The sequence below is a fragment of the Camellia sinensis genome, chromosome 9, assembly GCF_055761805.1.
Source record: "Camellia sinensis isolate YWXY chromosome 9, ASM5576180v1, whole genome shotgun sequence".
NCBI lineage: Eukaryota > Viridiplantae > Streptophyta > Magnoliopsida > Ericales > Theaceae > Camellia > Camellia sinensis.
Genome location: NC_138969.1, coordinates 9,831,722 through 9,846,532, shown reverse-complemented (window position 1 = coordinate 9,846,532; position 14,811 = coordinate 9,831,722). Strand labels below are relative to the sequence as shown.

General features: G+C 37.2%; 1 protein-coding gene across 1 annotated transcript; it reads right to left on the bottom strand.

Annotated features, from left to right (window-relative positions):
• Window positions 1–744: 744 nt before the first annotated feature.
• On the bottom strand, window positions 745–13,713 carry LOC114312839 (uncharacterized). The gene is made up of 14 exons (XM_028259124.2): window positions 13,491–13,713; window positions 13,278–13,391; window positions 12,763–12,899; window positions 11,099–11,137; window positions 10,869–10,961; window positions 10,646–10,762; window positions 9,640–9,735; window positions 6,178–6,291; window positions 5,344–5,397; window positions 4,602–4,649; window positions 3,503–3,653; window positions 1,832–1,997; window positions 1,243–1,312; window positions 745–1,156 (listed from the first exon to the last, which is right to left on the bottom strand). The coding sequence occupies exons 2-14, from the start codon at window positions 13,360–13,362 to the stop codon at window positions 899–901; spliced, it is 1,428 nt and encodes a 475-aa protein (XP_028114925.1). The 5' UTR covers window positions 13,363–13,391; window positions 13,491–13,713; the 3' UTR covers window positions 745–898.
• Window positions 13,714–14,811: the final 1,098 nt, after the last annotated feature.

Sequence of the window (14,811 nt, the reverse complement as noted above, 5' to 3'; positions counted from 1 at the left end):
TAAAGCCACCCCATTGACTGCCTTATATCGCTCTTCACAACTACCACATTGCTTGAAATATTGGTCAATCTATGTGCTGGAAAATCTACAAGCCCTGGAGAGAAACAAAATGAGTATTGGGCATGATTTATCTGGTTCGAAAGCACCAACACTGACGAAAAAACTCCAACACTGACAAAAAATCCACAACCCACCTTGTCCCATTCCTCACCACCGCCAGTTTCCCTATGGCTGATTTCAAGCTCATCCCAGGTGATTATCAGGAAGTTGACGAAGGGATGTTTTTGACATGAAAAATGTTTGAGGACCCGAAATCGTTTGGCTCGAAATTGGCTCGAAACTCAAAACGACGTCGTTTTGAGTTCTCTTACCGGTAACATGTAATAAAACTCTCTTACCGGTAAGATATATTACAATTCTCTTACCGGTAAGATAATCCAAAACGACATCGTTTTGGATTCGGAGCAAATTCGAGCTTAAAAATTTCGGACCCTGTAGCAGTGTTGTTTTGACATTTGTTTTTGCATTATCCAACTTTTAACTTATAATAAACTATACCAAACAACACTACAGAAGCTAAATTATTGTAACATTTTCCTTTCCCTCCACAAATATTAGATGAGTAACCCGTGTAGAAGACACTTTCAAAGTAGCATCAGAACAATTAAAATGGTCTTACGATGACATCTTTGAATATTGTATTAATCATCAATTGACCTATACTCTATTATGAAGGCGGCAAAGTTAAAAAGTAACATTCTTATAAATGAATGATTGCAACAAAATGGGTATTACATAACCATTCTACCAACAAATGGAGAACAATATCACAAAAATATTTAACCACAAAATGTTGCTGTTGCAACTGAGGCACTGCGATACTCTCTTTTGGTCTTGTCTATACATTGTGGTCGTTGGATTTTAGTAATTTCTCTTCCTCATTCGACAAATCACTCATGGAGAGCTGAACGTTTGATTTGGTGTTCATTTTATTCCACTCATTTTCTACACGAAAGAAAACCCACTGAAAGCGACGGAACATCTCCAAGGCAGTGATGGCAAATACAGTAAGGTAATTATGGCGGAGATGGGCAGAGAGCTTGTATGTCCATGTGCATCGCAGGACCAAATTGCTTGCTATTACCCAAAAATAAACCTGCACAACCAAGCCAAGCGTAGAGAAAGGTTTATTACCTTCGTGGATAGTCTCCATATGCAAAACATATTTCAGTAAATCCTTACCCATTTCCGTCCATGTAACAAGTGCGAGCAGATATGTGGTTTGCTGAACTTGAAAATCCTAGTGAAGACACTGGCATAAGAGGAGAAAAATTAGGCATAAGTGTGATGTTCGATGAGTGAGAAATCTGTGCCAGAGCTTAAAATAGAACATACACATTTTAGAGCTGATGCCATGCAAGCATCAGATATTCAGAAGAATATGAATAAATAAATGTCTTTATTGACATTTTTCAGCAACTCTAAAATAACCCAATAACTCTAAACTAATCAATTATGATGACTAATTTTAAACTCTTTTTTCTTTTACTTTATTTCTTTTTTCCTTTTTTTTTTTTCTTCCCCATTATCATTATGATCACATTTAATGATATCAGAATGCACTACTAATTTATCTGTTTTGAAACACTACAAAAAAAAAAAGACGAGTTAATTAGCGCCAATACATGAACCAACGGAAAAGCAGATGTAACCAGGTTTCATCTCAATAGTGTCTGGCAGAGGTGCCTCCAGAAATAGTGGAATGCATTAAGGTGATGACTTTGTCATTTATTTGGCATTAATAAGTGGGTAAAAGGACATTCCAACATACCTCAAGTCCCAATCTCGGGTCACATCCCAGTAGAAAGAGTACAGAGAGTTCAAAACACTCGAAAGAAGCCACAAAGGCCGATAAAAGTTCATCCACCTATCATGCTCGGTGTGATATTTAAGGGCCGAAACAAAAATCACCGGTATCGCGGTTGAATATTTTAAAGCTGAAACCATAAGGAAATAAAGTTACTATAGTACAGAGAAAAGGCAACAGAGCATACTAACAAAAGGTAATAAGGACAGTAAGAAAACATGTTGATTGATAAAATAAACAAGCAAAATAAAAGGAAATAACGGCAGCAAAAAAATTGGCATAACGAGCAGACGACCAGTCAGATTGCCACCTAGGATACAATTTTAGAGCGCTATTTTAGCACAGAATATACTGCACTGCTGGAGTGTTTTAGTTGTGCCATGCTATTTTAGCACTGCTACATCTAAATACTACACTAGAGTTGTGCTTATACTGTTGAGCAAAACTAAAGCGGAAACTAATGAACAATATTGCCAAACAAGCCTGTAATCAATTGACAATGGCCTCTCAAAGGTTAGCAGCTTTTTGGGTATTATGAAGCATTGAAACTCAATCTTCTGCACGTAAACCACATGATACCTCCATATGTTTCAAACACAATGGCAACTCCAACAAGAAGGGGTCAAAGCCAATAATACTATTATACTATCATTAATTGGCATAACAAATACAAATGAACTCCCACATCACAGTCATCTAGTCATCTATGAGATTTATCATACCAACTCCTTCATCGTTAGATTAATATAAAACCAGCGAATGACAACTTGAGTGCAAGTTATACCAGGTAAAAGCCACAATAATACCATCCAATTCTCAATCACCATTTTGAACATGTTGGCATGTTAGCTTTGCATAAAGTTTTCAAACAACAATTCCTGCTTCTCTAGGAGGGGTTTTGTTGGGGCTGTTCAATACTCACAGGTATGAGAGTAAATGAAGTTGCAAGGATCTTGCATTAGGTTTTAACACAACATGTTATATTTTCTATGGTTTACTATATGTAGTTGCCATGTTAAACACGCTGTATCCATGGCTGACACAAAAACCTTTTAGTATTATGTCTTAAACTAGTAGACACAAGTTGTAACAAATTAGAAAATGTATTTCGGTTTGTTGGGGGTGGGAAAAGAACATAAACCACTGACAAAACAGCCAAGAAACCTATTTTCTATCAAGCACAAATACGAACACAACTCAGAATCCAGGGAAACTAAGAGGAGGAGAAGCAATTGCAAAAGAAAACGAGCAATCATATCCAAAACATGTAAAACCCATCTTCAACACATGTCCAAGATCATAAAACAAGTTTGAAAAACCAAACATTTAGAGGCATGTGATGTAGCCTGGTACATAATCTGAAAACTATTACTCTTAATAACTTTTACTATACATGAAAAAGGGATGGATGATCAGATCAAGGATGAAATTTGCAAAATCTGAATACAAAGCACATTCCACTCAATATTTACATGTTGAGTGGTTCAATCAGGTTTTGCAAAAATCAGTCGGCGAAAACAATGTTACAGAAGTTCGCCACAAAATAAAAAGAAAAAAAATCAAAGTGGAAAAAAAAGAAAAAAAGAAGAAGCAGCAACTAGAGAAACAAAAGTAGAAGTGATGAATAGATCTTACCATTCAAAAGGGTGGTTTTCTCCCCAGTATCCTTGTATTGTCGAAGACACTGGAAAAAACGGAAGAGATAAGGCAAAACAAGAACTGCAGGGATTGCAACAGAGTGGTGGCCACAAACAGAATCAGCTTCCAACCAAGCAACAGTGGCAACCTGCACATGTTTAACAACAATCTCTTAATGACAGAAAGCAGCACATTGGGTCAATCCATTTGTACACGCTAGCATTTTGTAATATCGGCAATTTTGAGAAAAAATATGCCTAGATTCATTAGCATTAACGAAGACCAATGATGCAGAGGCACGAGCTACCATAGATAGTTCTATCATTGCCTCTGCCAAAATATCCATTACTAATTTCCATACCCTGTAACCATTAAAAGACCAAGTGTAAATCCAATTTAAAAATTTTCGAAGTGAGAAGAAGATAGACTCCAAGATAATTCACCACCATTAGAGGAGCACAATGGCTGAGTCGCCTCACGGGTTCCAAAATGGATCCTACAAATATTCTACTTTTGGTACCTCAAAAGACACCAAAAGACCAAGACTCTAGAGCACCAAGTTTCTGTACTTCTCATTGTATTACCAGTCCCTAACCACATAGCATAGACACAAGTGTGTTCAAACTTCAAATTCCCTGAGATCCCATAGTCTCCAGACTCTAGAGGACCAAGGTTCTGTCCTTCTCATGGTATTACCACACCCTAACTACTTGGCAAAGACAAAAGTGTGTCCAAACTTCAAATTCCCTGAGATCCCATAGTCTCCAGATCGCAAGACTGCATCCACTGTTTGGAATATACAGGTTGAGGAATCCACCAGACTGCATATTTTCATGGGTGTGAGGAAATATGGCCAATCAAAGAACTCTCAACTCCAAAACATCTGAAATCGATGCAACCACTAGAAAGCTACTACGGTTCATAACTTTTTGAGATGGGGAGATAAATTAAACTAGAACACAAATGCAGAAACAAACAATCATCAGTTGGATGTGGCTAGCACAAAAGGAGAACTTGACACAATCCAAATGTTAATCCCAATTAGAGTAAATCACAAATTTTTAACAAGGCCTAGGATCAACAAAGATATACCAACCTGTCGATGGACCATTCTACAGACTGAACGCTCCAAATCTGAAAATACCTGCATTTAAACTGAAAGTTACAAGCATGCCAAGGAAATGTGTGGAAAATAATAATTTGCCTTTTGAAATGAATACTAAAATCACACAGCATCATTTTATTACTATTTCCCAGACCTTAATTGTGGAGACTTGGACTTCTACAAGGGGAAGTGCGGGCAACTCTGTGGGGTATCGAGAAAGGTGAAGGAATAGACCATTGAGGTCCATCCAGATGGAAAATGACAAATTGGACAAAATAAGATAGTGGAAAATCCAAAACCATGCAAGCCTTTGATGGCATCACCAAAGAGTTTGGATCTATTGTAAGCCACAGAAAGCATAACAATCAGAGATATTTACGATCTTTCAATAGTCCCAGAAGGTGCTGTGTACCAGACTCTGATATCAGATATGTTTTAGAGTCTCATTCCTAGGAAAACAGTACAAAACCATAATGATTTAACTGCATGAGCCATGAACCGATCAAGATTTTCAGTCTTAAGACCTCGGCTCTTAGGAGAGGAACACTGGCTTCATCAATCAGTTCCTCTGGTTCTTAGGTACTGGAATAATCTCATTCACCATGTGAATGTGACAAAATGTTCATACAACATTGCCATCCATTTCCATAATTCTAAAAATTGTGAGGATGATGTCACTATAAACAACTAGTTGAGACTTAGATTGCAATTACACAGACCACGGAATGCATACCTTTGCCATAGAGGTTAAAATATCAGCCACGAAAAAATCAGCAAATGATATTGCCTGTAACCAACAAAGTAACATCAAGCTCAGATAAAAAGTGATAATAGCCAAACTATTTCCAAAGTTCAAATAACTGATAACAAACAAGAACTTTATTTCACCAAGGCCACAATAGGATCCTTAACATGACATGAAAGCTTTTTTGGATTAACAACTGCCAGACTCTTTTAGCCTAGTCAATATAAGACAACCTAATTGCAAAACATGCTAATAGAAGTTTATAATCAAGTCTCACAAGGGTGCTGCCAATCGTAGTTGACAAATGACACCTTGTTTGCAAGTTTGTGTGTGCAAGCATGTACATGCTATCAGGAGTGACAGCGTTTTGGTCCAACAGCGACAGACTACACAATGTGGAGAAGCCCTCCCCCTGCCCATAACACCAGCAACCTAACCATTATGACGCAGGATCTGATTCTAGGTCTTTGATACCACTTCCAAGAGACTTTACCAGCTAAACTAGCTAGCACCTTCAACTGTGGGCGCATGTTATCTACCAGGTCAATAAGTAGTTTAAGAAATAATCATCAGGAATGAATCGAAAAGAAATACCACCGGAATAAAATATCCAAGCTAATGCGATGACAAAGTATCAACTTTAAAGTAATTTAAGAATCAAAGCATATTGATCACATTAATCGACTGGTGAATTTTACAGCCCAAACATCAATTTCTTTCAATTTTCCAAGATACACAATAAACATCATCAGAACATAATAAAATTAATTTGAGAATCATCAAGCACAGTGCCTTTAAAAGAACTGAAAACTATAAACCAACCTGTAATGGGAACACTATCCGCCAGAGAGTCCTCAATAAGAAGTACCGAGATGACAAATAAAAAATATCAAATGGAAATATTAGAAGCATTGTAACAGCAGCATACAGGAGCACCTACAGTAGATGAAAAGTAACACTTAGAACAAATCTCATATACTAGTGAGATATCACAAAGAATGGGTCACACTTCTCAACAGGCAAGTCTGCTGATCATTACCAATATGTAAAAGATGGTCTTACGGGATGCAAAAAAACACAAACACTATTCAACCTAATAATATTAGGGAATAGAATATAACGCTAATATATTATTTCATCACTCATTGCATGCAATCGTATGTGCTAATATACAAAAGGAAACCACCTTGCCACTTCATAAGTGTCTCCTCTCCTCCCCCCCATTGTTGGCTGGATTCCACTTTGTCAGTGTCAGTTCCAATGTAAAACCACTCTTGCCAATGGACCCAAATAACTTTTTTTCTTGGAATATCAACATAACAATTTATTAATAAAAGAAAAAGGAGGACAAGAAGTCCATCCAAAAGAGAAAAATAATTTAAATGTCACATATAGTACACCTGCAATGACCCCACCTAGCACAACACTGTCCACCTTGCCTGCCACGCGCAACATACACGGTGGTTCTAAATAATGGTATTGCGAAAAGTATTAGTATTGTATTGGCAATACGATATTGGCTGATATATCAGTGAATAATGGGATCTGAGGTCCAAAATACTAAGACGACACGTAACGGCTAATATTTAAAACCATGCACCCATACAATACGTCCAAGTGGTCAGCTCACAGTTTTGTTCTTCCCAAATTTCTTTAGGAAAAGGCCTTGTACTATGAAGGTTCAAGATCCCACATATATAGCACTTCACAAACCCTTCTCCAAATGATGTGGGATGGGTCCTCACAACACCAATCTCTAGAAATAAGATAAAAAAGAAATCCCCCCAAAGAAGCCAAATAGACAATTTTGTCCAATATCCCTCCAAAATCTGCACACTTATCCTCAAAAGCCCTTGTGTTCCTTTCTAACCAAAGAACCCAAAGCAAAACACAATATATACATCTCCAAAGAACACAAATCTTTTTATTAGACCCAAAGCCCCTATAGTCAATTAAGAACATTGGAAGACATGATCTAAGAGCCACCCAGTCCATCTCCACTAGCTAAAACAACTTATTCCATAATGGCATAGGACAATGCAAGAATAAATGATCAATAGATTTATCACCTCCTACAATAGTTGGATAATTAATAATACTGGCTAAAATTTGCCAATAAAATAATATTTGTGCCATGTTTAATGTCATATATTTCATACCTAAAGAAAATTCAGAACAAGATGATATAGAACTGTTGAAAATGGTAGACATTATAATATCCTCACTATTATTTATAAAAGGCCAATTGCACAGAATTAGTCCAACCAATGCAGGCTGCTGGGTGCAGTCATCAAATTTTAGACCTAGACTTCGGGGCATAATTTACACGAAGGGCTTGCTTAGCCCAAGCTTTTGTCAACAAAAAATTATCATGGTGCAAACTCATCATCATGCTAAATTAATTCAATTTCCAGTGGGATTCATACCCATTATTACTAAAAACAACACCTAACCAACAGTAACTTTTACTGAAATATAAAAATATAATGGGTTTTGAAATTGTTCAGAAACACCAAAAACCAATAAAATTTCCATTGACACACTTTATAGGTAAAAACCAATAAAGTTCATCTTTTTTCTTTCTTCTTCTTCTTCTTCTTCTTTTTTTTTTTTTTTTGTTTGGAGGAGATACGGGTGGGCATGATTCAAACACTGCTATCCTGCCAAGTACCGGTAAGAATACCAAAATTGATGCTGGGAACTCCTAGGATGATTTAATCCATCTAGTTGACCAAAACAACAACAGTACACATTCACATCCTTTCCAAATGTACAATGCAACCAAATTCCTCACCGAGGTTCCTACTTTTATACACTGAGATATTAGAGATGGCAATCGGAACCCGGCCCGACAGGGACCCGACCCCCCGGCCCCGAATTAAGTGGTGATTCCCCGAAAAATATCCCCGACGGGCCGGGGACGGTATTAAAAAATGTATCCCTGGTGATTTTCGGGCCGGGGACGGGATACGTGTTTCAGTCCTGGACCCGGCCCGACCCCGATCCCCGCCCCGAATAATCCCCGATGTAAAATTACTAATTTGCCCTTCCGTATATATATGCGCGTGTAGGGTTTTGTGTTGAAACACTGCTCAGTTCTCTCACACACAACACAAAACAAAATACGCTTCTCTCTCTCTCTCTCTCTATGCCGTTGCCAAGAGCTAGGGTTTCGCCGCTGCTCGTACCGCCGATCGTCACCGCCACCGCCACTGCCACCGCCACCGCCACCGCCGATCGTCCATCGCCGTACATAGCTCAGTTCTCGTCCGTAACCGCCGATCGTCCATCGCCGCTGCTCGTACCTCGCCGCTGATCATCCTCCCTCACTGCCGCTCTCTCTATCACACAACGAACGACGTTCCTGCTCCTCCGTCACCACCGATCTGAAGCCGCCACCACCACCACCGATCTGCAGCCACGACCATGACCAGGACAGATCGTGATGAAGCTCCCTCTCTCTCTCTATATATATACATATCTGTTGTTCATTGATGCACAAATTTTTTTTTTTCCAAGTTATTTATATTATATCTGTTGATGAACAATATATCTGTTGTGTGTGTGTGTGTAACACAGTGTGTTGAACAGATCTGTAATGTATACATACAGATTTTTTTTTTTTTTTTTTGTTCTTGTGTTTGTAATATGTGTTGTTAAAAAAAATTTTGTTTGTTGATCTGTTGTTGAAAAAATCTCTCTCTCTCTCTCTGTTTGTTGATGAACATGTGATCAATTGGTCGGGGAATTACGGGGTCGGGGAAACCCAATCCCTGTTAGGGGACGGGGACGGGGACGGGGGTGGTTATGGGTTCCCCGTCGGGGATCGGGGCCGGGGACGGGGGTATTTCCACCATTGGGGATCGGGGACGGGGAGTGTGATCCCCGGCCCCGCCCCGCCCCGTTGCCATTCCTATGAGATATTCACCATGTTCACAAACAAACATAACATTATAAGAAGCAAGATAAATCACCATGGATTATATAGGCGAGGAACAAGAGTAGCAAAAAGAAAGTTGGTCGATTGATGAACATGGATGTCATGTTGATTAGGTAATTGAGCTTTAGCATGATTTTTGTCTGTTGTGCTGACCAAAGCATGTAAGCAAATCTGGTTACTATTAGAAATAAAACTTGAACAATCTCATAATGCAAATAAAAAAAATGTACTGCAATTAATGGGAAGTTACAGTTAAAGAAAACACATAACAAGGTTTAAATATTGAGTTTTAATGAGCATAAGCATTCACAGCAATTAATGAGAAGAGGAGGCATCTATTACACTGGTTGGAATGCAGCCAATGAAACTTCTCCGTGAGAATAAAGATACAGATATGCTGTCATGCTAGTTGGGACAACGATTGTCATCCAGGTGGCACACTGCAATATTAAATGTAATCTATGAAGAAGCCTGGCAGCATATACATATCACAGAAAGAACTTTTAAGCAATATATATACATAATATGCACTTTCTAGAAACAAAATATTATAATTTTCCTGAAATTGACCTTGTCTGTTGATGGGGAAAAAGAAAAAACAATATATACATAGATATAATGTTTCTTCCTTTTTACCCCCATAAGAAAAAAAAATGTATTTCACAATGAAAAGAAAAGAACCAAAAGCCATTAAAGGAGTTAAAGGTTCAGCACAGAAAGGAGGTCACAAATTTGAATCCTTGATAAAACTATCATATATGACCAACCCTGCAAAGCAAAAGTCCAGAGAGAAGGTTAAAAACAAAAAGAAGAAAGGAAAAAAAGACTAGCATCCGTTGTTTCAAAAACAGTATCTTGCTAATTAGAAGAAAAGTCCAACTACTTTACTTGTCAACAGTTTGTCAGACTTAATATGCAGTGACACAACACTACTATGAAAAAAAGGGATAATCAAAATACATGGAGAGCCAATATGATAGCAAACCTTGATGCAAATTAGAAGGAAGATGAGTCTAGATGTTGGAAACTACAGTTCAAGACAATTTCCAGAGATGAAATAGGAAGTTTTTAAGGAGAAAATCAGGCAGAAAGTCCGAGGTTTAACAAAATTCCAGGCACAATATTTTTACAATCTGAACTAAGTGGCAAGAGATGGAAAAAAAAAAAAAGTTCAAAATAGCGGAGAACTACCAAAATTGACCTCACAATTGGTTTAACAGCTAAATTGACAGAAAGCCACAAAAAAAAGGATATATATATACATCTATCAGAGAGAGAGAGAGTAGAACTTCATATAATACAAGTATTGCACGACTGGCAAGTCAATCCACTAGCTGTAAATATAAGTACCTTCCATATTTCTCTGTGAGTAAGATGATTTTGATCAAGGTCAAAAATTTTAGGATAATTGACATTGGATAGGGAAAAGACCCATAAATTTACTCCCCAAAACCAAACCATCATAGTCTGCATCACCATAGCAAAAAGAAAATGTGTTGATACAAGGAAAGAAAAAATAAATCAAAAACCTATTCAACAAGAAAATAAAAAAAATTAGATAAAATCCACTAACCACAAGAAGAAGAGGATTATAATACAAAAATGCCTCATATAGAAATAAATCCCGCAAGTCCACACTCATTCTCATTACAGAATCCCATCCAATCTGAAACTTATGAATAACGGAACAGACATGAAATAAAAATAATAATAAAGGAAGCAAAACCAAAAACCAAAATCCTCATAAATTGTAAAACTGAAGTCGTGATAGGAAATGAAAAAAAATTAAAAAATGTAACTGACCTTGCAACAGCAGAAACCCCAGATGATAAACAACAGTACCTGCATATAATTATAAGTCAAAATATCACATAGCATGCAAAGCTCCAAATAAGAACAACTTCAATGTGGTGCAAGCTCGGATATAAAACAAACACAAGAGATGATCAAAGCAAAAGAAAAGTCAATATATCTGAATATATGGAATGTAAAATTAGTAGAACCAAGGAAAATTAGTAGAACTAAAGTTGAATATGTGGAATGTGACTTTAGTACGGCCGAGACAATACCTCTAGTTACAACAAATCGAGTTTCAAAAGCCCATTTAACAATCAAATTTCCAGGCGCACCAGTCAAAGTGCCATCGGATCCAAAGGAAATAGATATCATATAATAGAGAAGTGAAGATTGAAAACTATGAGCTAACAAAGAGAGAACATTTTCACTACCTGAGTTCAATTATTGATAAGAATGGAGAGGTAGGAAATTATGTGATCCATAGAATCAAAGCAAAATTTTATAGAATAGTTATATGGCCAATGATGTTTTATGAGACAAAATGTTAGGCAACAAATAAACACGTTCATAAAATGGGTGTAGATAAGGATGCATAGATGAATGTGTGGTAAAACTAGAAAAGATAGAATTTGAAATGATTATATGTTAATGAAATGTTAAGAGTAGCACCAATTAAAGATAAGTTAAATAGAGACTAAACTAAAATGGTTTGGTCATATACAATGAAGATTTGTAGATGCAAGTGTACTGGTAAGGAAGAGTGATATGATCACCATAAATGAAAATGTTAGGGGAAAGAAAAACTTAAACTGACATGGGATAGTCCTCTACCCACCACCACATATTGTTTTTGTCTATCACATTCCATCCCTATATCTATTATAAGCAAATCCAAGAAAACTAATTGATGCCACTATCAAGACACTTGAGGCGTGAACTATAAAAGCATTAGAGCAAAAACATGAAACCATGCAAGATTAAGACCTACAACTTAAACGGGCTACTTATGGACTTTTATTTTTTGATTTCGTGCCAAATGGTTTTTGTAGTTTCTATTTAAAGCTTAAACAATAAAATAGCTTAAATCAGCATTAAAATAAACGATCGCGTTACGTAGCTCGAAAACGGGGAGCCCGAATGGCTCGATTTTTATTTTTTTGCAGAAGAAGAACGAAGACGGGAGGGGGGAGGAAGAAGGGAGGGAGGAGGAGGACTGAAGGGGGCATAATATTCGGGAGAGGAGGAGGCGGAGGCGGGGCGACGGCGGTCGGAGGCTGCGGCGGGGCTGGGTTGGGCGACGATCGGCGGATCGGCGGCTGGGCGGGGCGACGATCGGTGGCTGGGCGACGATCGTCTTCTCTCTCTCTCTCTCTCTCTCTCTCTCTCTTCCCCTCTGCTTCTCTCTTTCTCTTCCTCTCCCTCTGCTTCTCTCTTCCCCTCTGCTTCGAAATCGAGCCATTCGGGGCAAATGTTTCGAGCTACGAAACATTTTCCTAAAATAAAAAAGATTAATTGCCCTAAAGCAAGAGGAGGATACTTCTATATTTTTCTTATAGATTATCCACTTTCAGCTTAGGACTACTTTAGATAGGTAAGTTCAACAGAATTAAATGTCACGCGCGAAGAAAAAAATAAAAATAAAAATATAGTAAAAGAAAAGTATATGGAACCTTAAATCTCCATAGCAAAATAGGAGACGGCAATATCGTGGCAGCGGTGCCCAAAGGAGTGCTCACACCCTTCATTTCATTGGCGTCTAATAAATGCGAGAACCCTTCGTCAGCACTATTTCCCAGCTCACTTGTACCTAACAGATATTCCACAACAATTAGGTGCTTAAGCTTATAAAAGCATATAAACACATACATATATACCCACCAAGGAAAAAAAAAACGTTAAAACAATTAATTCAAATAATTTCAAAAAACTAGACTTTTGGTACCAATATCAAATGTACCACAACAATTAGGTGCTTATATCAAATTGGGTTTTACATATTTTTTACCCAAATCAAGGAGGCTCAAATGCTTGCCCAAATCTTTCAAGACCATTTTGTAAACTACAAAACTTACAACTTTGCCATTACTTTGCACAAACAAATATATACCCACCAAAAAAAAAAAAAAAATGGTAACCCACAAAAAATGGATATAAAAAATGCAAAAAAAAGTAGAATTGTTGGTACCAAGATCAGAGACAACAGGTCTGCTTCCAGACTTGCGAAGATGAGGACTGTTGACAGGGACTGTCACAAGACCTCCTCCAAACATAGAAGAATGTATGTACGTATGCTTAGAACCTGCAAGCAATTGAAGTCAAAAGTGAGAAATTTGAATTCAAAAAACACAGTAACTGTTAACGAATCGAGTGGATTAGGAAAAGAGATCAGAAACTTAACAGATCAATTTGGATCGAATTGAATTGCGATTTGGTGAGAAGAATGGTGTTTAGATTCCGTCAATACGAACCTCCCTCTTCGTTACGTTTGCCGGATCTCTCACCGGATCTCGTGCAATTTAGAGAGAGAGAGAGAGAGAGAGAGAGAGAGTATTACGGGAGGAGACGTGAATGTTACAGGACCGATGTAGAAAAGGAAATGATGTACCATCCGATCCGACCATGTGGGCCGACTCTCTAATCCGACTTATGTGGAGTACATACATGGCACCACGTCAATCTATTTTTGAAGAATTACAACATTTGGGACAGAAAAAAAAGATAATGTTAAGAACATTAATTTTTTTATTAAAAAAAAATTCAAAAAAATATAAAGTATAAATAAACGGTTCTGCTGGGTAGCTCGAAACTTAGCTACTCCGAATGGCTCCAATATGAAAAATGACGTTTTCATTTTTTTTTTTTTCATCTTCCGCCATTCCTCTCTTTTCTCTCAACATTTGAGAACTCACTCTAACAAACAGAACCAAAACCTTCTTCATCTTCTTCCTCTATTTTCTCTTTCTAAAAATTACCAAACTCACCACAAAATTGAAGCAAGATGATGAATAGATCTGATTTAGGAAAAAAAAAATTATGTTGAACAAATTTATGTTAAACAGATCTGATCTGTTTTATGTGAGATGAAGTTAAAATAAAAATTATGAATTAAAATTATGAAACAGATCTAATCTGTTTATGTGATCTGATCTAACCTGTTTACTCTTCATAATTTTAAACTTGTGGTCTCTGTCCATTAAGAAGATGATGATGAACAGATCAGATCTATTTTTTTTTTTTTTATGTTGATTTTCAAAAAAAAAAAATTGAAATAATAATAATCAACAGCAACATCTTCATCAACAATATCACCACCATCAACACATCATCATCGACGAACATCTTCATCAACAGCAACATCATCACCATCAACACATCATCATTGCCATCAACATCTTTCTCCTTCGCCATCACCATCATCGTTTTCTTCTCTTCCTCCTCATCTTCCTCTCTTCTTCCTTCTCTCTTTCTCTCTGTGTTTGGTTCAACCTTTGAGAGAGAAACGAGAAGTGGAAGGGAAAGAAGAAGAAAAAAAAAATCAAAATCAAAACGACGTCGTTTCCAAAAATCGGATCATTCGGGAAAAAATGTTTCGAGTTACAAAATATTTTCCATAATTTTACGATGGAGTACAACCATGTTTGTGTTAAACAAAAATTCACTTCCACTGGAATGTAATTCCTCCATCTATTTTCCTAATCAGATTTTAGCTTCGTCAAAAA